Source organism: Salmo trutta, chromosome 11 (assembly GCF_901001165.1).
Source record: "Salmo trutta chromosome 11, fSalTru1.1, whole genome shotgun sequence".
Taxonomy (NCBI): domain Eukaryota; kingdom Metazoa; phylum Chordata; class Actinopteri; order Salmoniformes; family Salmonidae; genus Salmo; species Salmo trutta.
Genome location: NC_042967.1, coordinates 20,320,571 through 20,343,656, shown reverse-complemented (window position 1 = coordinate 20,343,656; position 23,086 = coordinate 20,320,571). Strand labels below are relative to the sequence as shown.

Here is a 23,086-nt window from a genome sequence, read left to right as displayed (position 1 = left end):
CAACGTCAACTCACCAACATTACGACCAGAAATGCGACTTTCCCGAAGTGGATCCTCTGTTTGGCCTACCACCCAGGACAATGGATCGGATCCCAGCCGGCGACCCAAAACAACGACGCCGTAGAAGAAGGGGCAGACGGAGCGGTCTTCTGGTCAGGCTCCGTAGACGGGCACATCGCGCACCGCTCCCGAGCATACTACTTTCCAATGTCCAGTCTCTTGACAACAAGGTAGACGAAATCCGAGCAAGGGTAGCATTCCAGAGAGACATCCGAGACTGTAACGTTCTTTGTTTCATGGAAACATGGCTCACTCGAGACACGCTATCTGAGTTGGTACAGCCACCTGGTTTCTTCACGCATCGTGCCAACAGAAACAAGCATCTCTCTGGTAAGAAGAAGGGTGGGGGTGTATGCCTTATGATTAACGAGACGTGGTGTGATCATATCAATATAGAGGAACTCAAGTCCTTTTGTTCACCTGTCTTAGAATTCCTCACTATCAAATGCCGACCGCATTATCTACCAAGAGAATTCTCTTCGATCATAATTACAGTCGTGTATATCCCCCCCAAGCAGACACATCGACGGCCCTGAAAGAACTTCATTGGACTCTATGTAAACTGGAAACCACATATCCTGAGGCTGCATTTATTTTAGCCAGGGATTTTAACAAGGCTAATCTGAAAACAAGGCTCCCCAAATTCTATCAGCATATCAATTGTGCTACCAGGGGTAGAAAAACCCTAGACCACTGTTATTCTAACTTCCGCGATGCATATAAGGCCCTCCCTCGCCCTCCCTTCAGAAAAGCTGACCACGACTCCATTTTGTTGCTCTCAGCCTATAGACAGAAACTAAAACAGGAAGCTCCCGCCCTCAGGTCTGTTCAACGCTGGTCCGACCAATCGGATTCCACGCTTCAAGATTGCTTCGATCACGTGGATTGGGATATGTTCAACATTGCGGCGAACAACAACATTGACGAATACGCTGATTCGGTGTGCGAGTTCATTAACAAGTGCATCGGCGATGTTGTACCCACAGCGTCTATTGAAACATTCCCCAACCAGAAACCATGGATTGATGGCAGCATTCGCGCAAAACTGAACGCGCGAACCACTGCTTTCAATCAGGCAAGGTGACCGGAAACATGACCGAATACAAACAGTGCAGCTATTTTCTCCGCAAGGCAATCAAACAAGCTAAGAGTCAGTACAGAGACAAAGTGGAGTCGCAATTCAACGGCTCAGACACGAGAGGTATGTGGCAGGGTCTACAGTCAATCACGGACTACAAAAGAAAAACCAGCCCCGTCGCGGATCACGATGCCTTGTTCCCAGACAGACTGAACAACTTTTTTGCTCGCTTTGAAGACAATACAATGCCACTGACACTGCCCGCTACCAAAACCTGCGGGCTCTCCTTCACTGTAGCTAACGTGAGTAAAACATATAAACGTGTTAACCCTCGCAAGGCTGCAGGCCCAGACGGCATCCCCGGCCGCGTCCTCAGAGCATGCGCAGACCAGCTGGCTGGTGTGTTTACAGACATATTCAATCAATCCTTATCCCAGTCTGCTGTCCCCACATGCTTCAAGAGGGCCACCATTGTTCCTGTTCCCAAGAAAGCTAAGATATCTGAGCTAAACGACTACCGCCCCGTAGCACTCACTTCCGTCATCATGAAGTGCTTTGAGAGACTAGTCAAGGAGCATAACACCTCCACCCTACCTGTCACTCTAGACCCACTCCAATTTGCTTACCAGCACAATAGGTCCACAGACGACGCAATCGCCATCACACTGCACACTGCCCTAACCCATCTGGACAAGAGGAATACCTAAGTAAGAATGCTGTTCATCGATTACAGCTCAGCATTTAACACCATAGTACCCTCCAAACCCGTCATTAAGCTCGAGACCCTGGGTCTCCACCCCGCCCTGTGCAACTGGGTCCTGGACTTCCTGACGGGCCGCCCCCAGGTGGTGAGGGTAGGTAACAACATCTCCACCCCGCTGATCCTCAACACTGGGTCCCCACAAGGGTGCGTTCTCAGCCCTCTACTGTACTCCCTGTTCACCCATGACTGCGTGGCCATGCACGTCTCCAACTCAATCATCAAGTTTGCAGACGACACTACAGTGGTAGGCTTGATTACCAACAATGACGAGAAAGCCTACTGGGAGGAGGTGAGGGCCCTCGAAGTGTGGTGTCAGGAAAAGAACCTCACACTCAATGTCAACAAAACAAAGGAGATGATCGTGGACTTCAGGAATCAGCAGAGGGAGCAGCCCCCTATCTGCATTGACAGGACAGTAGTGGAAAGGGTGGAGAGTTTTAAGTTCCTCGGCGTACACATCCCGGACAAACTGAAATGGTCCACCCACACAGACAGCGTGGTGAAGAAGGCGCAGCAGCCTTCTTCACCAAAAAAAAGAGAATGGCTTTAATGGCTATGTACATTTGAAGTCGGAAGTTTACATACACTTAGGTTGGAGTCATTAAAATCGTTTTTCAACCACTTCACAAATTTCTTGTTAACAAACTATAGTTTTGGCATGTCGGTTAGGACATCTACTTTGTGCATGACACAAGTCATTTTTCCAACACCTGTTTACAGACAGATTATTTCACTTATAATTCACTGTATCACAATTCCGGTGGGTCAGAAGTTTACATACACTAAGTTGACTGTGCGTTTCATTAAACAGCTTGGAAAAGTCCAGACAATTATGTAATGGCTTTAGAAGCTTCTGTTAGGCTAACTGACATAATTTGAGTCAATTGGTGGTGTACCTGTGGATGGATTTCAAGGCCTACCTTCAAACTCAGTGCCTCTTTGCTTGACATCATGTGAAAATCAAAAGAAATCAGCCAAATCAAATGTATTTATATAGCCCTTCTTACATCAGCTGATATCTCAAAGTGCTGAACAGAAACTCAGCCTAAAACCCCAAACAGCAAGCAATGCAGATGTAGAAGCACGGTGGCTAGGAAAAACTCCCTAGAAAGGCCAAAACCTAGGAAGAAAACTAGAGAGGAACCAGGCTATGGGAGGTGGCCAGTGTTTTCTGGCTGTGCCGGGTGGAGATTATAACAGAACATGGCCAAGATGTTCAAATGTTCATAAATGACCAGCATGGTCAAATAATAATAATCAAAGTAGTTGTCGAGGGTGCAACAAGTCAGCACCTCAAGAGTAAATGTCAGTTGGCTTTTCATAGCCGATCATTGAAAGTATCTACCGCTCCTGCTGTCTCTAGAGAGTTGAAAACAGCAGGTCTGGGACAGGTAGCACGTCCGGTGAACAGGTCAGGGTTCCATAGCCGCAGGCAGAACAGTTCAAACTGGAGCAGCAGCACGGCCAGGTGGACTGGGGACAGCAAGGAGTCATCATGCCAGGTAGTCCTGAGGCATGGTCCTAGGGCTCAGGTCCTCCGAGAGAGAGAAAGAAAGAGAGAAAGAAAGAAAGAGAGAATTAGAGAGAGCATATTTAAATTCACACAGGACACCAGATAAGACAGGAGAAATTCTCCAGATATGACAGACTGACCCTAGCCCCCCGACACATAAACTACTACAGCATAAATACTGGAGGCTGAGACAGGAGGGGTCAGGAGACACTGTGGCCCCATACGATGATACCCCCGGACAGGGCCAAACAGGCAGGATATAACCCCACCCACTTTGCCAAAGCACAGCCCCCACACCACTAGAGGGATTTCTTCCATCCTGAGACAAGGCCGAGTATAGCCCACAAAGATCTCCGCCACGGCACAACCCAAGGGGGGCGCCAACCCAGACAGGAAGACAATGTCAGTGACTCAACCCACTCAAGTGACTCACCCCTCCTAGGGACGGCATGGAAGAGCACTAGTAAGCCAGTGACTCAGCCCCTGTAATAGGGTTAGAGGCAGAGAATCCCAGTGGAGAGAGGGGAACTGGCCAGGCAGAGACAGCAAGGGCGGTTCATTGCTCCAGAGCCTTTGCATTCACCTTCACACTCCTGGGCCAGACTACACTCAATCATATGACCTACTGAAGAGATAAGTCTTCAGTGAAGACTTAAAGGTTGAGACCGAGTCTGCGTCTCTCACATGGGTAGGCAGACCATTCCATAAAAATGGAGCTCTATAGGAGAAAGCCCTGCCTCCAGCCAAGACCTCAGAAAAAAAGTTGTAGACCTCCACACGTCTGGTTCATCCTTGGGAGCAATTTCCAACGCCTGAATGTACCACGTTCATCTGTACAAACAATAGTACGCAAGTATAAACACGTGGAAATTCTATAAGAGTTATGTGAAGGCCAATTAGATGATGATCCGATCGCATTCTGTCTCCTATTAAAACTTTTTTAACATTTGATGCAAGAGAGAAAGTGACAAGAAAGTAGTCAAGACGACTAGCTTGATTAAGTCTCCTCCATGTATATCTCACTAGGTCTGTGTTTTTTAGTCTCCAAATATTCACTATTTCTAATGTGTCCATCATATTTGTGATTTCCTTAAGGGCACGGGGATGATAGTTTGTAGAGTGATTTCCTTTGCGGTCCATTGAGGTACTTAACACTGTATTATAGTCTCTTACCATAATGATTTGATCATTTGTTTTCATCCACTTTCATATTCAAAAGATCCACCTTGCTTGCGAATGATTTCTGACTATTTTCACATTCAGATCAACATTTTTGTTAATTAATATCATCACACCTTTTGAGTTCTTTGTCCATGACAGAACATTATTTCATCACCCCATTCCTTTTTCCACGCAACTTCATCTAAGGATGTAGAGTGAGTTTCCTGTAAACAGTATATGTTATATTCCTTTTCTTTTAGCCACGTAAAGACTGATCTTCTTTTATAATCTGCTAAACCATTACAATTATAACAGGCTATACTTATTTCACCCCTTACCATAACTAGATACTATTCTCAGTCTAAATTGACCATTAGTGCTTGTGAAGTTTCTGCCATCAGAGGTATTATGACGGTCAAAATTAGAGCTTTCAAATGTCTGATATTTAGAATTCAAGAAATAGGTTCTAGCAATATTTGTTTTATTGGAAAATTGTTAGAAAATTGAACCAAGATAATATGTGTGTAGTAAATCTGAGTAAATTGATGTGTATGATATTGAATGTGATATAGTGAGAGTGTGTACAATGTCTGTATAAGAGTAAGACTATAATGTGTTCTGTCCAAATAGATAATAACTCCGCCAATTTGCATGGTTGTGTGTCTATGTGTGTAACATGTAGTGCGTATAGCCTTAATTAATATTCATGATGATAATTGTAAACCATATCGTATCACCATCATAGTTGCATCATAATTACCTATAACATCATTGAAAAACTGTCACGGTTGTCGTAGGAATGAGCGGACCAACGTACAGCGTCTGTGTTGTTCCACATTTAATTTATACTGTGAAACTCTGCAATACATAAATAAACTGAACGACAAAACAACAACAACAACAACAACAACAACAACAACAACAACAACAACAAACCGTGACGCAAAGGTGAAACATACACAACTCAAAATTAATCTCCCACAAAACCCACGTGGAAAAAAGCCCTACTTAAGTATGATCTCCATTAGAGACAATGAGGACCAGCTGCCACTAATTGGAGATCATCCCAAACAAAATCAACATAGAAATACAAAACTAGAACATGAACATAGAAATAGAAAACATAGAAAAACACCCCCTGTCACGCCCTGACCTACTCTACCATAGAAAATAACATCTTACTATGGTCAGGACGTGACAAAAACACATCCCAGCCTTTCCATAGCAATTTACATTTCACATGATCATGAAAGAGATCTTGCATTACTATAGAGACAGCTTCACTACAGTACAAATGTATTCTGTACAATATGTTATTATTCCCCAATGCCCCTATTCTGATATCTTCCACTTGTTTGTTGTAAACATATACAGTTGAAGTCAGATGTTTACATACACCTTAGCCAAATACATTTAAACTCAGTTTTTCACAATTCCTGACATTTAATCCTAGTAAAAATTCCCTCTCTTAGGTCAGTTAGGATCACCACTGTATTTTAAGAATGTGAAATGTCAGAATAATAGTAGAGAGAATTATTTATTTCAGCTTTTAGTTCTTTCATCACATTCCCAGTGGGTCAGAAGTTTACGTACACTCAATTACTATTTGGTAGCATTGCCTTTAAATTGTTAACCTCGAGTCAAATGTTTCAGGTAGCCTTCCACACGCTTCCCAAAATAAATTGGGTGAATTTAGGCCCATTCCTTCTGACAGAGCTGGTGTAACTGAGTCAGGTTTGTAGGCATCCTTGCTCGCACATGCTTTTTCAGTTCTGCCCACAATTTTTCTATAGGATTGAGGTCAGGGCTTTGTGATGGCCACTCCAATACCTTGACTTTGTAGTCAAGCCATTTTGCCACAACTTTGGAAGTATGCTTGAGGTCATTGTCCATTTGGAAGACCCATTTGTGACCAAGCTTTAACTTCCTGACTGATGTCTTGAGATGTTGCTTCAATATATCCACATCGCTTTCCTGCCTCATGATACCATCTATTTTGTGAAGTGCACCAGTCCCTCCTGCAGCACCCCCACAACATGATGCTGCCACCCCCGTGCTTCACGGTTGGGATGGTGTTCTTCGGCTTGCAAGCCTCCCCTTTTTCCTCCAAACATAGCGATGGTCATTATGGCCAAACAGTTCTATTTTTGTTTCATCAGACCTGAGGACATTTCTCAAAAAAATACGATATTTATCCCCATGTGCAGTTGCAAACCGTAGTCTGCCTTTTTTATGTTGGTTTTGGAGCAGTGGCTTCCTCCTTGCTGAGCGGCCTTTCAGGTTTTTCATGTCGATATAGGACTCGTTTTACTGTGGAAATAGATACTTTTGTACCCGTTTCCTCCAGCATCCTCACAAGGTCCTTGAAATACATCCACAAGTACACCTCTAATTGACTCAAATTATGTCAATTAGCCTATCAGAAGCTTCTAAAGCCATGACATTTTCTGGACTTTTCCAAGCTGTTTAAAGGCACAGTCAACTTAGTGTATGTAAACTTCTTACCCACTGGAATTAACACAGTGAATTATAAGTGAAATAATCTGTCTGTAAACAATTGTTGGAAAAATGACTTGTGTCATGCACAAAGTAGATGTCCTAACCGACTTGCCAAAACTATAGTTTGTTAACAAGAAATTTGTGGAGTGGTTGAAAAACTAGTTTTAATGACTCCAACCTAAGTGTATGTAAACCTCTGACTTCAACTGGATAAACATGTAGACAAATACATAAAAAAGATAGACAAACAAGAAACATATTAAATTATAAAACAGTTCTCGACAATAGATAGATTGAAATTGTACATTAAACATCACTGCATAGTTGAAAGATGTGTGTTGCGTAGAATTCTGAAGAGGGTGGCCAACAGAGATAGGTGGGATGGGCTGAGGGAAGCTGAGGGTTGGGATGTGGAATTGGAGACAAGTGGGAGTGGTTGCTGTGTGGGAGATAGAATGATGGTCAAAGATAAAAGTACAAAATAAGTCAAAATAAACATAATAAAAAGTACGTTTCAATGACACTGAGGGGCAGTGTTTTTACAACGAATACCGGTTTGCCTGAGGCTGATGCCGTGCAGGTGTTTGTACACATGCATATACACACATTCTCATTCAAATACACACAAATACTGACACACACGCATGTAATAGTGCCAGACATGCACTCTAACATATACAGTTGGCATTGCTGTTATGATTTTAGTTGTTCTTGATGTCCTTTTTTTCTTGTATTGTTGTTTGATGTTTTCTTTTGTCTTTTTCTTTTTTCTCTTTAATTCGTTTTTTAGGTTGTTGGTGCGTTGGGGGGTTATTGGGGGTGGGGAATGGAATTAATTGTATTTATTCATTTTTGCTTATTTTTATTCTTGGGGGGACTGTGGGAGGGGTCTCAGATGGTGGAGGGACAGCTATTGGCGAACTGTGGGGGGCCTGGTGTGAGATCTGTCGACGTGCCCATCAGCAGGGCGTTGACCCTGCATGCTTCTGTGTGTCGCTCTGAATGGGAGTCTGTTGGATGACTGGTGTGGTGTAGTTGTTGAGATGCTTCACTGCGAGTATATTGTATGTTTTGGATATTCAATAAAATAATTGTAAAAATTAAAAATAAATTCATAGAAGCATTTTACAGAGTACAGTATATAACTCGTTCATCCACCTCTGGCCTGCTGGCCCCCCTACCTCTGCGGAAGCACAGTTCCCGCTCAGCCCAGTCAAAACTGTTCGCTGCTCTGGCACCTCAATGGTGGAACAAGCTCCCTCACGACGCCAGGACAGCGGAGTCAATCACCACCTTCCGTAGACACCTGAAACCCCACCTCTTTAAGGAATACCTGGGATAGGATAAAGTAATCCTTCTTACCCCCCCAAAAAAACTATAATAATAATAATTAAAAAAGATATCGATGTACTATTCTAAAGTGGTTGTTCCACTGGATATCATAAGGTGAATGCACCAATTTGTAAGTCGCTCTGGATAAGAGCGTCTGCTAAATGACGTAAATGTAAAATGTAAATGTAACTGTTCTCTCCCCTCAGTCAGGTTGTTGTAACTGGTTTGTGACTTGTCTCTCTCTTTAGTCAGGTTGTTGTAACAGGTCTCTAGGTGGTCTCTCTCCTCAGTCAGATTGTTGTAACTGGGCTTTAACTTGTTATGGATAGGGGGCAGTATTTGCACGGCCGGATAAAAAACGTACCCGATTTAATCTGGTTATTACTCCTGCCCAGAAACTAAAATATGCATATAATTAGTAGCTTTGGATAGAAAACACTCCAAAGTTTCTAAAACTGTTTGAATGGTGTCTGTGAGTATAACAGAACTTAAATGGCAGGCCAAAACCTGAGAAGATTCTGTACAGGAAGTACCATGTCTGACCATTTCTTGGCCTTCTTTGTCATCTCTATCCAAAACAAAGGATCTCTGTGGTAACGTGACATTTTCTAAGGCACCCATAGGCTCTCAGAAGGCGCCAGAACGTTGAATGATGACTCTGGAGTCTCTGACTGAAAAACAGTAGCGCATTTGGTAAATGGTCGATCAGAGAACAATGAGACGGGCGCACGCATGCACGTGAAGTGTCCATTTTCCATTTTCAGTCTTTGAACGAAAACAACGACTCCCGGTCGGAATATTATCGCTATTTTACGAGAAAAATCGCATAAAAATTAATTTTAAACAGCGTTTGACATGCTTCGAAGTACGGTAATGGAATATTTTGAATTTTTTTGTCACGAAACGCGCCGGGCGCGTCACCCTTTGTTACCCTTCAGATAGTGTCTTGAACGCATGAACAAAACGCCGCTATTTGGATATTACTATGGATTATTTGGAACCAAAACAACATTGGGTGTAAACTAGAAGGCCTGGGAGTGCATTCTGACGAAGAACAACAAAGGTAATCCAATTTTTCTAATAGTAAATCTGAGTTTGGTGAGTACCAAACTTGGTGGGTGTCAAAATAGCTAGCCTGTGTGATGGCCGGGTGATGGACTCAGAATATTGCAAAATGTGCTTTCACCGAAAAGCTATTTTAAAATCGGACACAGCGATTGCATAAAGGAGTCCTGTATCTATAATTCTTAAAATAATTGTTATGTTTTTTTGTGAACGTTTATCGTGAGTAATTTAGTAAATTCACCGGAAGTGTTTGGTGGGAATGCTAGTTCTGAACGTCACATGCTAATTTAAAAAGCTGGTTTTTGATATAAATATGAACTTGATTGAACAAAACATGCATGTATTGTATAACATAATGTCCTAGGAGTGTCATCTGATGAAGATCATCAAAGGTTAGTGCTGCATTTAGCTGTGGTTTTGGTTTTTGTGACATTATATGCTAGCTTGAAAAATGGGTGTCGGATTATTTCTGGCTGTGTACTCTGCTGACATAATCTAATGTTTTGCTTTCGTTGTAAAGCCTTTTTGAAATCAGACAGTGTGGTTAGATTAAGATGTATAGTTCATTATGTAGCATTGCATGTAGGCTGTACACAAATCTCTCTCTCTCTCTACCTTTCTCATGTTGATGGTTGTTTACAGGGCTGAAAGGTTATGTGATGATTCCATCTAGTGGTTAAAGTGAGAGATGGACTCACCATAGAGTTGAAATAGTGGTATTACAGACTTGCATATGGGCTTTTCCTCAATTCATCCTGCCTCGATTACTCCTCGCATCCTCTCTCGTCCTCTCCTTCTCAAAACACATTGGAGAATACAATCCTCCGGGAGGGACCTTCTCCTCTAATAGGGTTGAGGAGGAGAGGAATTTTATGTTAAGATTTAGATGAGTGTATAGACATACTGTGCTCTAAAATGCTTGTATTCATTGTTTTTATTAGCAACATGTCATGTGATTTGCCATGCTTCCGCTAAGTTCATTAATCATTTCTCTCTATTTTTTTCATGATCAATTATTATCATCAATCCCTTTTATAATAAGAAGAACAAAGGCACAGATTAATAAATAAAATAACAATGTCCTCTGAGGTCAACCAGCTTCACGATTGAATGTGATTGGATTGTTAAAAAAGTGTGACCTGCAGTTGGACATAGAGGACAGAACAGAACTTAGAGGACACACACACATGCACGAACGCACACACGTCTGTGAAGTTCCCCTTTTAAACCTCTGATAAAGATGCAGACAGATTTCTTACACACACTTCTGAATATTTCCTCACGCTAATGTCACACACACACAGCATAAACAGGACAAAAGGCCCCTATATGGCCATCGATGGCCAGTCACGGAGTGCAAGCAATAATGTGCCTTCTAATGAACAATGACACAAGCAGGACTTGCAAAATATGACGTCCTGCTTGAAGGTGATTGGATACTTAAAACATTCAATCAACTGCAGTCGACCACAGACAGACATCAGAGAGGTACCAGTGGAGACGCATATCAGAGCAACTACTACTCAACTACTAGTTAGAATAAATCATACAGTAGATATTACCATTAGGAGACAGTTAGAAAGGTAATCATACAGTAGATATTACCATTAGGAGTCAGTTAGAAAGGTAATCATACAGTAGATATTACCATTAGGAGACAGTTAAAAAGGTAATCATACAGTAGATATTACCATTAGGAGTCAGTTAGAAAGGTAATCATAATGTTAGTTAAGGTGGATGACTGAGTCAACAAACAGGTTATTGCATTAAACAATGACCTGCAGTTGGACACACACAGAGAAGGTGGAACAGTACTGAGATTACACACATACATACTTCCCTTTTAAAATTCTGAGAAAGATGCAGACATAGATTTCCCCCACACACTTCTGAATATCACCTTACACTGATGTCACACACTTCTGAATAACTCCATACTGTAAGGGGTGCGTACTGGCAGCAGAGAAGTCAGATGCAGGAGAGCAAAAACTGTGGTTCCAATGGCTCAGTTTAACTGACTTGCCTGGTAAGTGTAATTATAGAGCAGTAGTCTCTAACCTTGGGGTGGTCAGTGTTATGATAGAGCAGTAGTCTCTTACCTTGGGGTGGTCAGTGTTATTATAGAGCAGTAGTCTCTTACCTTGGGGTGGTCAGTGTTATTATAGAGGAGTAGTCTCTTACCCTGGGGTGGTCAGTGTTATTATAGAGCAGTAGGGGTGGTCAGTGTTATTATAGAGCAGTAGTCTCTTACCTTGGGGTGGTCAGTGTTATTATAGAGCAGTAGTCTCTTATCTTGGGGTGGTCAGTGTTATTATAGAGCAGTAGTCTCTTACCTTGGGGTGGTCAGTGTTATTATAGAGCAGTAGTCTCTTATCTTGGGGTGGTCAGTGTTATTAGAGCAGGTGTCTCTCACCTTGGGGTGGTCAGTGTTGTTTTAGAGCAGTAGTCTCTTACTTTGGGATGGTCACTGTTATTAGAGCATTAGACTCTTACCTTGCCGTGGTCAGTGGTGTGCCGTACACCAATTTCCAGGTCCCCCCAGTAACAGAGTCAGTCAAACCAATCCAGGCTCTCTTATTGAGGCCACAGATAAACTTATTTTGGTGAGAAGAGATACTGATATTGTCAACTACTATAGACTACATGTGTTGAATACTGGAAGATACATTACTGACCAATTACATTTGATTCTCACTCACTCACTCACTCACTCACTCACTCACTCACTCACTCACTCACTCACTCACTCACTCACTCACTCACTTCACTCACTCACTCACTCACTCACTCACTCACCTGTTCCTCCTTGTTTTTTATAATCATCAGGTCTGCTCCTCTGTTCAGACAATCCAGTCTGATCTCCTCCCAGGTTTTCATCTGAGTCGACAGAAAGTAACAGCTGGATCCCAACAGCCTCCAACCCTCCGGACAAGATTTCCAGATTTTCTGACAAATGTTTAGCTCTGTTGAAGAAATGTACATAATATGTGAAATATATAACACGTGTTTATTGTACTGAATATTTTCATTTACATTGTCATTTAACTATTGGTGAATCCATGTTTGGTGTGCACAGTGTTGTTCCACCCTGGTCTCAGCAACAGACGTAACATGGTAAACGTTAGTATGATTGTAAAATCTCAAATAGTATGTATAAATTTGTAGATGTCCATCATCCATTTTGTATGATATGTTATACATTTCACTTTGTTGTGGCTAACGTTAGCTATGTGTCTCGGTTGCTAACAATATCTAGGCTAGGTTTTAGGGATTAAGTTTAAGGTTAGGGGTTACGTTAAGGTTATGGGAATGGTTAGCTCACATGTTAAGTATATAGTTACAAAGTAGCTAAAAAGTAGTAAGTAGTTGCAAAGTTGCTAATAAGTTAAAAATACTGAAGTCGTCCATGATGTGATTCGAACACGCAACTTTCGGGTTGATAGACGGTTGCATCACATGGCCACCCATCCTCCCTTCTTTTTTTGCCTTAAGTAACCTTCTGTCTTATGTAACTATACCAAACGTAACATATTAAAGTAATTTGTGTGCCACAGATTTACTTCTACTATGTTACGTCTAGTCTTTGAGGTCAGGCTGTAAATTCACCCTTCGGGAGACTGAACGGTAGAGAAGAGGGATGCAGCCCTAGTGACTGACTTGACTACTTACCACACTTAGAGAGCCTCTCCTCCAGTGCCACCTTCTCATTGGTCAGAACACTGACCCTGTCTCTCAACATGTCCCTGTCTTTAGTCAGGGCATTATTACGCTCCTGTAACTGTATTTTGTCATCTGTTTTCTCTGACTGGTCTCTCTCACTCTGTAACTGGTCTCTTTCACTCTGTAACTGGTCTCTCTCCTTTAGTAACTGGTCTCTCTCGCTCCGTAACTGGTCTCTCTCCTTTAGTAACTGGTCTCTCTCACTCTTTAACTGGTCTCTCTCCCTCAGTAACTGGTCTCTCTCCCTCAGTAACTGGTCTCTCTCCCTCAGTAACTGGTCTCTGTCCCTCAGTAACTGGTCTCTGTCCCTCAGTAACTGGCCTCTGTCCCTCAGTAACTGGCCTCTGTCCCTCAGTAACTGGCCTCTCTTCCTCTATAGCTGGTTCGTGTTCTGCCGGCAGTGGTCTCTCTCCTTCTGCAACTGGTCTCTTTCTGTACACAGGTCAACGATACGACTACTGGTATCTGACTGATCTCTGTCTTGCTCCAGACCAGTGGTGTTGTAACAGGCCTCTAACTGGTTTCTCTCTTCGTTAGAGCCGGCTGAAAAACAAATAAGTTCCTGCATGTGATGTGTCCCAAATGACACACTATTCCTTCTATAGTGCAGTAACATGGACCAAAGCCCTATGTGCCCTGGTCAAAAGTAGTGCCCTTTAAAGAGGATAGGGTGCTATTTGGGCTACAGGCCTGGTTGTGGTGTTTACATTGTACACCATGTTCAGTGACTTACACAAGGCCAGGTGCACCAGTCACAGTAGATTCTACTTTTTCCATGGACCTTGTCAACATTATTTTTTGTGTCAACAATATTGACAAACTACCATTCCCACAAGTTATGCAACATCAAGTCTGAATTGTGATCATCCTTGCACTGTAAGTACAGAACTATAGTGTGATAATAAAATACATATCTGTCCTATGGGCCCTGGTCAAAAGTAATGCACTACACATGGAATAGTGTCCCAAATGGGATAGAGTCCCAAATGGCACCCTATCCCCTATATAGTGCACTATGTTTGACCAGAGCGCTAATAGGGTGTCATTTTGGACACAGCCTCACTCACAGAAAGCCAGTCTCAGGGAGATGTTGAGGGAGACTTGTAGAACACACAGCACTCCAAAACACACAGCAGTCAGCCTGTACAGTCCTGTTCTTCCATCTGCAGAGGAACACACACTCGCTGACACACACATACACACACGCACATACACACACGCCGACAGACACACACACACCATCATCACTAATGATTCAGATTTAAACAGAACATACATCATCCCACAGATCCCTAACTTATTCTGAGAACCAAACATTTCCAATGTGTCATTGGTTTTCCCCCAATTTGAGGGTTGGCAGCAACAGTTTGCTCAAGCTTGTGGTCATCTCCAATCTGATAAACAGGAAGCAACTGTATGAAGAAATTACCAAAGTAACACAATATAGCCATAGCATGATTTAAAGGGTCAATCTGCGATTTCTATTTTCCAGTAGGAGGCACTCTTTCCTCTGGTCTAGAAAATATCCCAATGCCCCAGGGCAGTGATTGGGGACACTGCCCTGTGTAGGGTGCCGTCTTTCGGATGGGACGTTAAAACGGGTGTCCTGACTCTCTGAGGTCATTAAAGATCCCATTGCACTTATCGTAAGAGTAGTGCAATGACTTACTGTATGATTACCTTTCTAACTGACTCCTAATGGTAATATCTACTGTATGATTACCTTTCTAACTGACTCCTAATGGTAATATCTACTGTATGATTACCTTTCTAACTGACTCCTAATGGTAATATCTACTGTATGATTACCTTTCTAACTGACTCCTAATGGTAATATCTACTGTATGTTTACCTTTCTAACTGACTCCTAATGGTAATATCTACTGTATGATTACCTTTCTAACTGACTCCTAATGGTAATATCTACTGTATGATTACCTTTCTAACTGACTCCTAATGGTAATATCTACTGTATAGGTATTACCTTTCTAACTGACTCCTAATGGTAATATCTACTGTATGATTACCTTTCTAACTGACTCCTAATGGTAATATCTACTGTATAGGTATTACCTTTCTAACTGACTCCTAATGGTAATATCTACTGTATGATTACCTTTCTAACTGACTCCTAATGGTAATATCTACTGTATAGGTATTACCTTTCTAACTGACTCCTAATGGTAATATCTACTGTATGATTACCTTTCTAACTGACTGAGCAGTAGTTGGTCTGATGAGTCTAAACCTGTATTTCTCTGTTCTCTGTCTGTGGCCCAAAGCTGGTGACAGGATGTTTCAAGGCTCTATCCACCAATAAGAAGGAGACTATTGGGATGTGAGACAAATGGCACCCTATTCTCTAGAAGTGCACTACATTGGGAATAGGATGCCATTTGGGATTCAGTCTTGTAAACCAGACAGTTGTGTGTAACTTCCTCATCATCCCTTGATCATTCTGTTCTGTGCTTTATTTCTTTTGTCATCCCAAACACAAGTAATAAATGGTCAACAGTAGGTCTAGTAAATGAATAAATTAACTAAGATGATGCTGTTTACTTTGTTTATTGATTTTGGTCGAAAACAAGACATCTAAATACATTTTCCAATAGAATAATTAAACAAATTAAACTTCTTACAATAAACAAATATTCACTCTCTCCTATTTGTCATCATGTCAATTAGCAGGTTGTTGTATCAGGTCTGTAGCTGGTCTCTATCCTCAGTCAGGTTGTTGTAATTGGTCTGCAGCTGGTCTCTATCCTCAGTCAGGTTGTTGTAATTGGTCTGCAGCTGGTCTCTATCCTCAGTCAGGTTGTTGTAATTGGTCTGTAGCTGGTCTCTATCCTCAGTCAGGTTGTTGTAATTGGTCTGTAGCTGGTCTCTATCCTCAGTCAGGTTGTTGTAATTGGTCTGTAGCTGGTCTCTATCCTCAGTCAGGTTGTTGTAATTGGTCTGTAGCTGGTCTCTATCCTCAGTCAGGTTGTTGTAACTGGTCTGTAGCTGGTCTCTATCCTCAGTCAGGTTGTTGTAACTGGTCTGTAGCTGGTCTCTATCCTCAGTCAGGTTGTTGTAACTGGTCTGTAGCTGGTCTCTATCCTCAGTCAGGTTGTTGTAACTGGTCTGTAGCTGGTCTCTATCCTCAGTCAGGTTGTTGTAATTGGTCTGCAGCTGGTCACCTTTTTCTACTTCTTTTCAACTTTCTATGATTCCTGAGAAACTTCCTGCTCTACTGGGGAAGTTTGTCTTGGAAATGTAGTACTTAGAGTCACTTGGTCATTTCTTCAAACAATCATCTTTATTTAATATTGATTAATTATTGCAATAATGAAACCGTCAGCCCAACAGTCTTGACTGACTGTTAGGCTGAGAGCTTATCCTTTACAGACAATGCACAGTTTATTTAGCGAATACCTAGAATGCTTGGTTCCACCCTCCCATATAGATTGGGGGGCACCATAAGCCACTTTGGGCTCATCCTGTCTTTTTCTGCACCTGGCGTTATCTTAAACCTTAACCCTGGCCTAATTTCCCAAATTCCAGGATGTCTAAAGACCATTGAGGCCTTTGTTCTAGTCCTCTCTATCCCAGTTACAACCACCCCACATCCTGTCGCTGGAATGCCAGCTGTAGGTTTTATCACCAAGTCAATCAATTGTCAGCTCAAGCTATCCCTAGTAAAACCAAACGCCCATATTAGCTGCAGGATGCTAGAGTGGAGACCATAAAACACAGCATTAGCAGGACAGAAATGTCATATTGTTCGTTAAGTAAATAACTGTTAAATATCCAACAAATCAGGTAAATATCACATTTTTCTATCACAAGTTCCACCCTCATACACCAGACACATACACCTTCTTATATATGTCTCTTACAAATCTATATCACTAATGAACATATTGAATATATACAGGGGACTTTATTTACCTTCTGCTTATCTTATTGGAAGCCTCTCTAACATCAACCAGGTTGTCTGGGATACCCCAGAGCAGCTTTCTAGGCCCTTAACTTTTTTCTCTTTTTTCTAATGACGTACCACTAGCACTGAGCAAAGCCTGTGTGTCAATGTATGCTGATGATTCAACATTATACAAGGCAGCTACCACAGCAAGGGAAATCACTGCAACACGTATCAAAGAGCTTCAGCCAGCTGTAGAATGGCTGGCAAGTAATATGCTAGTCCTAAATATATCAAAATCAAGAAGCATATATTTGCATGTTTAAAGTGAAATCTGTAGTTGCTACGTATGTGTTTATGTCCTAAACATTTATGATATTTACTGATTGATTCTTGAACAATATAATTTATAAATGCCTCATGAGTTTCTTTAACTGTTGTACCCCATCAGAACCCAAAATAGATACTGGTTTTAATACAATATTTGGAAATGAAGTAACTATATAGCCGCAAAACGATAGTTTTTATATAATGGATGGTCATTCCTTGCATCCATAGCGCTGTTTATGGAATTGAGAGTGGTTCGATTTCAGCTATTTCTCGAAACAGGGGTGGGGAGTACGCTTTCTTTTAGTTTCAACTGCTGATTGTCCTTTTTAAGATAAAAAAATATATAAATATATACTTTTATCAATTTTCTTGCAGAGTTTTTGTGTTATGTATTTTTGTAAGTCGTTGTCAGTGTGTGTGTTTGTGATAGATTTCTTAGTTGTTACCTGAGCGATGGGTCTTACTCTTCACTCTCCTCATTGCTGCATTCTGGTTTTCTTCAAAAACCTTGTTTAATGCAATAACCTGTCTGTTGACTCAGTCATCCATCTTAACTAACAGTATGATTACCTTTCTAACTGACTCCTAAAGGTAATATCTACTGTATGATTACCTTTCTAACTGACTCCTAATGGTAATATCTACTGTATGATTGCCTTTCTAACTGACTCCTAATGGTAATATCTACTGTATGATTACCTTTCTAACTGACTCCTAATGGTATTATCTACTGTATGATTACCTTTTTAACTGACTCCTAATGGTAATATCTACTGTATGATTGCCTTTCTAACTGACTCCTAATGGTAATATATACTGTATGATTACCTTTCTAACTGACTCCTAATGGTAATATCTACTGTATGATTACCTTTCTAACTGACTCCTAATGGTAATATCTACTGTATGATTACCTTTCTAACTGACTCCTAATGGTAATATCTACTGTATGATTACCTTTCTAACTGACTCCTAATGGTAATATCTACTGTATGATTACCTTTCTAACTGACTCCTAATGGTAATATCTACTGTATGAATACCTTTCTAACTGACTCCTAATGGTAATATCTACTGTATGATTACCTTTCTAACTGACTCCTAATGGTAATATCTACTGTATGATTACCTTTCTAACTGACTCCGAATGGTAATATCTACTGTGTGATTCTAACTTCAGTGACAAATAGTTGCTCTGATGTGCATCTCCACCAGGTACCTCTCTGATCTCTGTCTGTTGTCCACTACAGTTGATATCATTTTTTAAGTATCCAATCACCTTCACTCAGGAAGTTAAACATGACAGGATATTCTAAACAAAGTGATATAACATGATAGCTGCTTGACAACAAGTAGTGACGAGTGCAGCCTTTCATCCTATCACTTTGACTGGCCTGTTTGTGGCTTCCCCAGCCTTCAAATGGAGTTCACACTATAACTCAAACTCTCTCTATGCCACCGATGGCCTTTTTAAATGCTGTCTGTGTGTGACATCAGTGTGAAGAGTTATATAGAGGTGTGTGTGTGGGACATCTGTCTACGTCTTTATCAGAAAAGGGGAACTTCAAACGTGTGTCTCTGTGTGTGTCTCTGTGTGTGTCTCTGTGTGTGTCTCTGTGTGTGTCTCTGTGTGTGTGTCTGTGTGTGTGTCTGTGTGTGTGTCTCTGTGTGTGTGTGTCTCTGTGTGTGTCTGTGTGTGTGTCTGTGTGTGTGTGTGTCTGCCTGCGTGCAGCATGCATCCTCTCAGTACTGTTCTGCCTTCCGTCTGAGTCCAACTGCAAGTCACATTGTTTTAACAATCCAATCACATTCAATCAGGAAGCTGGTAAACCTGCTAGGTTCCTTCTAACTTAATCTGAGCCTTAGTACATTTTACTAAAGATATGTATGCTAATAATTGATTATGAAAAAAGCACAAGCCTATGGCAAATCACATATCGTGTTTCTGATTAAAACAGTGAATACAAGCATTTTACAGATGACAGTATGTCTACACACTGTTTAACTAGAGAGAGATGCATTAGCACTGTAGCACTACTATATCATGAGCTACTGTATAACTCTTCACAAATCCAGTTATGTTGAGAGGTAAATGATATGTCAGAATATTTATACAGAATACCCAATATTAACATCAGCACAGTCCTAGTTACAGTATATCCTGGTACACCACCATAATCAGGTTGTTTTGCCCCCCAGTACAGTACTTACAGTGTGTTGGTGTGTCTGTGTCTTAGAGAGAGAATGAAGTTGTGTGCAGCATAGGGTGCTGTATGTGTGCGCGTCCTGCCACCAGTCTCCTCTGAAGTCATGGTGTTGTTAAACCCCTTTCTCACAAATCCAGTAACGATTGTGTAAACATGACAGGTCATTCCATGCCTTTACAGGATGCCATGTTACTGTGTTCAGCTCAACACAGTCCTTCTCCTGATTTGCTGGGTTGTCACCACCATTATCAGGTTGCTGTAAGTGCCAGTAACTACAGGTTAAACAAGACAGAGAAAATAAAATAATAAAAATTGTATTTTGTCACATGCGCGAAATACAACTTTACCATGAAATGCTTGGTTATGGGTCCTTCCCCAACAATGCAGAGTTAAACAGTAACAAAAAAAATGAATAAAACATTTGCTAAATAAAAAAAGTAAAATAGTAACACAACAAAATAAAAAGTGGCTAGGCAATCAGGATAGGTAATAAACAGAGTAGCACAGTGAGTGTGAAGAATGTGAAAGATTGTGAAAAAGTGTGTGTGTGTGTGTGTGTGTGTGTGTATTAAATGCTATTTCTAGTGGGTTTAGGGTTAAGGTTAGAATTAGTGTTAGGGTTAGAATTACGTTAAGGGTCAGGGTAAGGAGCTAGAGTTAGGTTTAGGGTTAGGAGCTCGGGTCAGGGTAAGGAGCTAGAGTTAGGTTTAGGGTTAGGAGCTCGGGTCAGGGTAAGGAGCTAGAGTTAGGTTTAGGGTTAGGAGCTCGGGTCAGGGTAAGGAGCTAGAGTTAGGTTTAGGGTTAGGAGCTCGGGTCAGGGTAAGGAGCTAGAGTTAGGTTTAGGGTTAGGGGAAATAGGATTTTGAATGGGACTGAATTGTGGCGTGTGTGTTTTGTGTGTACATGTATGTGATGTGTGTGTTTGAGTATCAGTGTAAGTATGTGTGGGTAGAGTCTAATGAGTGTGCATAGAGTCAGTGCAAGAGAGTCAGTGCAAAAAAACACAAAAAAAGGGGTTAATGTAAATACAGACATGTTTTTCAGTATTAATATGAGCATAGCCTTTATTGGACCAACAACCAAAACCTTATTTGTATTTCTTTTAATGACATTTTAAGATATATCTTTAGTGCTTGTGGAATGACATATATGAGTGAAAACAAACTTTTCATTAACATGATTTGAAACAATATGCTATTTGTTAAACGTCTCTATCACACCTGGATGGTCAAGTCTCACCTTGTAGTCATTACAACCCAGAGAATCAGTCCTACTCCTTAAACTGTGGTCACTGTTATTACAGCAGTAGTCCCTTACCTTGGGGTGGTCAGTGTTATTATAGAGCAGTAGTCTCTTACCTTGGGGTGGTCAGTGTTATTACAGCAGTAGTCCCTTACCTTGGGGTGGCCAGTGTTATTATAGAGCAGTAGTCTCTTACCTTGGGGTGGTCAGTGTTATATTAGAGCATTAGTCTCTTACCTTGGGGTGGTCAGTGTTATTATAGAGCAGTAGTCTCTTACCTTGGGGTGGTCAGTGTTATATTAGAGCATTAGTCTCTAACCTTGGGGTGGTCAGTGTTATTATATCAGTAGTCTCTCACCTTGGGGTGGTCAGTGTTATTATAGAGCAGTAGTCTCTTACCTTGGGGTGGTCAGTGTTATTATAGAGCAGTAGTCTCTTACTTTGTGGTGGTCAGTGTTATTATAGAGCAGTAGTCTCTTACCTTGGGGTGGTCAGTGTTATTATAGAGCAGTAGTCTCTTACCTTGGGGTGGTCAGTGTTATTATAGAGCAGTAGTCTCTTACCTTGGGGTGGTCAGTGTTATTATAGAGCAGTAGTCTCTTACCTTGGGGTGGTCAGTGTTATTATAGAGCAGTAGTCTCTTACCTTGGGGTGGTCAGTGTTATTATAGAGCAGTAGTCTCTTACCTTGGGGTGGTCAGTGTTATTATAGAGCAGTAGTCTCTTACCTTGGGGTGGTCAGTGTTATTATAGAGCAGTAGTCTCTTACTTTGGGGTGGTCAGTGTTATTATAGAGCAGTAGTCTGTTACCTTGGGGTGGTCAGTGTTATTATAGAGCAGTAGTCTCTTACCTTGATGTGGTCAGTGTTATATTAGAGCATTAGTCTCTAACCTTGGGGTGGTCAGTGTTATTATATCAGTAGTCTCTCACCTTGGGGTGGTCAGTGTTATTATAGAGCAGTAGTCTCTTACCTTGGGTTGGTCAGTGTTATTATAGAGCAGTAGTCTCTTACTTTGTGGTGGTCAGTGTTATTATAGAGCAGTAGTCTCTTACCTTGGGGTGGTCAGTGTTATTATAGAGCAGTAGTCTCTTACCTTGTGGTGGTCAGTGTTATTATAGAGCAGTATTCTCTTACTTTGGGGTGGTCAGTGTTATTATAGAGCAGTAGTCTCTTACCTTGGGGTGGTCAGTGTTATTATAGAGCAGTAGTCTCTTACCTTGGGGTGGTCAGTGTTATTATAGAGCAGTAGTCTCTTACCTTGGGGTGGTCAGTGATATAACAGCAATAGTGTCTTACCTTCGGGTGGTCAGTGCTATTTTAGAGCAGTAGTCTCTTACCTTGGGGTGGTCAGTGGGGTGCCGTCCACCCACTTCCAGGTCCCCTCAGTAACAGAGTCAGTCAGACCAATCCAGGCTCTCTTATTGAGGCCACAGATAAACTTCTGTTGGTGAGAAAGATACTGATATTGTCAACTACTATTGACATGTGTTAAATACTGGAAGATATATTACTGACAAAGATATGTTTGATTCTCTCTCACACACACACACACACACACACACACACACACACACACACACACACACACACACACACACACACACACACACACACACACACACACACACACACACACCTGTTCCATTTTGCTGTTTATGATCACCAGGTCTGCTCCTCTCTTCAGACAGTCATCTCTGCTCTCTTCCCAGGGTTTTTTCACAGTTGACAGGAAGTACCAACTGGATTCAAACTTCTGCCAGCCTTCAGGACACGTTTGTTCTACAAGACAGAAACATGAATTCTCTTCTTATTATTCTGCACCTATTATTGAACAATACAAACACAAGTTTACAGCATATTAGATATGTGATATTATGATCATTTATTAGGTGAACTCACTCAGATTAGAGAACTTTGACATGAGATCATTGTTCTCCCTATATTGCTGGTGTATGTCTTTAGTCAGGGTGTTGAAACTGGTCTGTAGCTGGTCTCTCTCTTCAGTCAGGGTGTTGTAACTGGTCTGTAGCTGGTCTCTGTCTTTAGTCAGGGTGTTGTAACTGGTCTGTAGCTGGTCTCTCTCTTTAGTCAGGGTGTTGTAACTGGTCTGTAGCTGGTCTCTCTCTTCAGTCAGGGTGTTGAAACTGGTCTGTAGCTGGTCTCTCTCTTCAGTCAGGGTGTTGTAACTGGTCTGTAGCTGGTCTCTGTCTTTAG

General features: G+C 41.5%; 1 protein-coding gene across 1 annotated transcript; it reads right to left on the bottom strand.

Annotated features, from left to right (window-relative positions):
* Positions 1 to 9,993: 9,993 nt before the first annotated feature.
* Positions 9,994 to 22,898, bottom strand: LOC115202422 (CD209 antigen-like protein A). The gene is made up of 5 exons (XM_029766559.1): positions 22,772 to 22,898; positions 22,509 to 22,651; positions 22,210 to 22,313; positions 12,268 to 12,434; positions 9,994 to 10,314 (listed from the first exon to the last, which is right to left on the bottom strand). Exons 1-5 carry the CDS (start codon positions 22,791 to 22,793, stop codon positions 10,217 to 10,219), a joined length of 534 nt encoding a protein of 177 aa, XP_029622419.1. The 5' UTR covers positions 22,794 to 22,898; the 3' UTR covers positions 9,994 to 10,216.
* Between the last annotated feature and the right edge of the window lie 188 nt (positions 22,899 to 23,086).

Coding starts and splice junctions, on each gene's coding strand:
- LOC115202422 (XM_029766559.1), bottom strand. CDS start 22,793: ATGTCAAAGTTCTCTAATCTGA. Junction 22,652..22,771: donor GTCAAAGTTCTCTAATCTGA/GTGAGTTCACCT, acceptor TCTGTCTTGTAG/AACAAACGTGTCCTGAAGGC. Junction 10,315..12,267: donor TAAAAAACAAGGAGGAACAG/GTGAGTGAGTGA, acceptor CAACCCTATTAG/AGGAGAAGGTCCCTCCCGGA.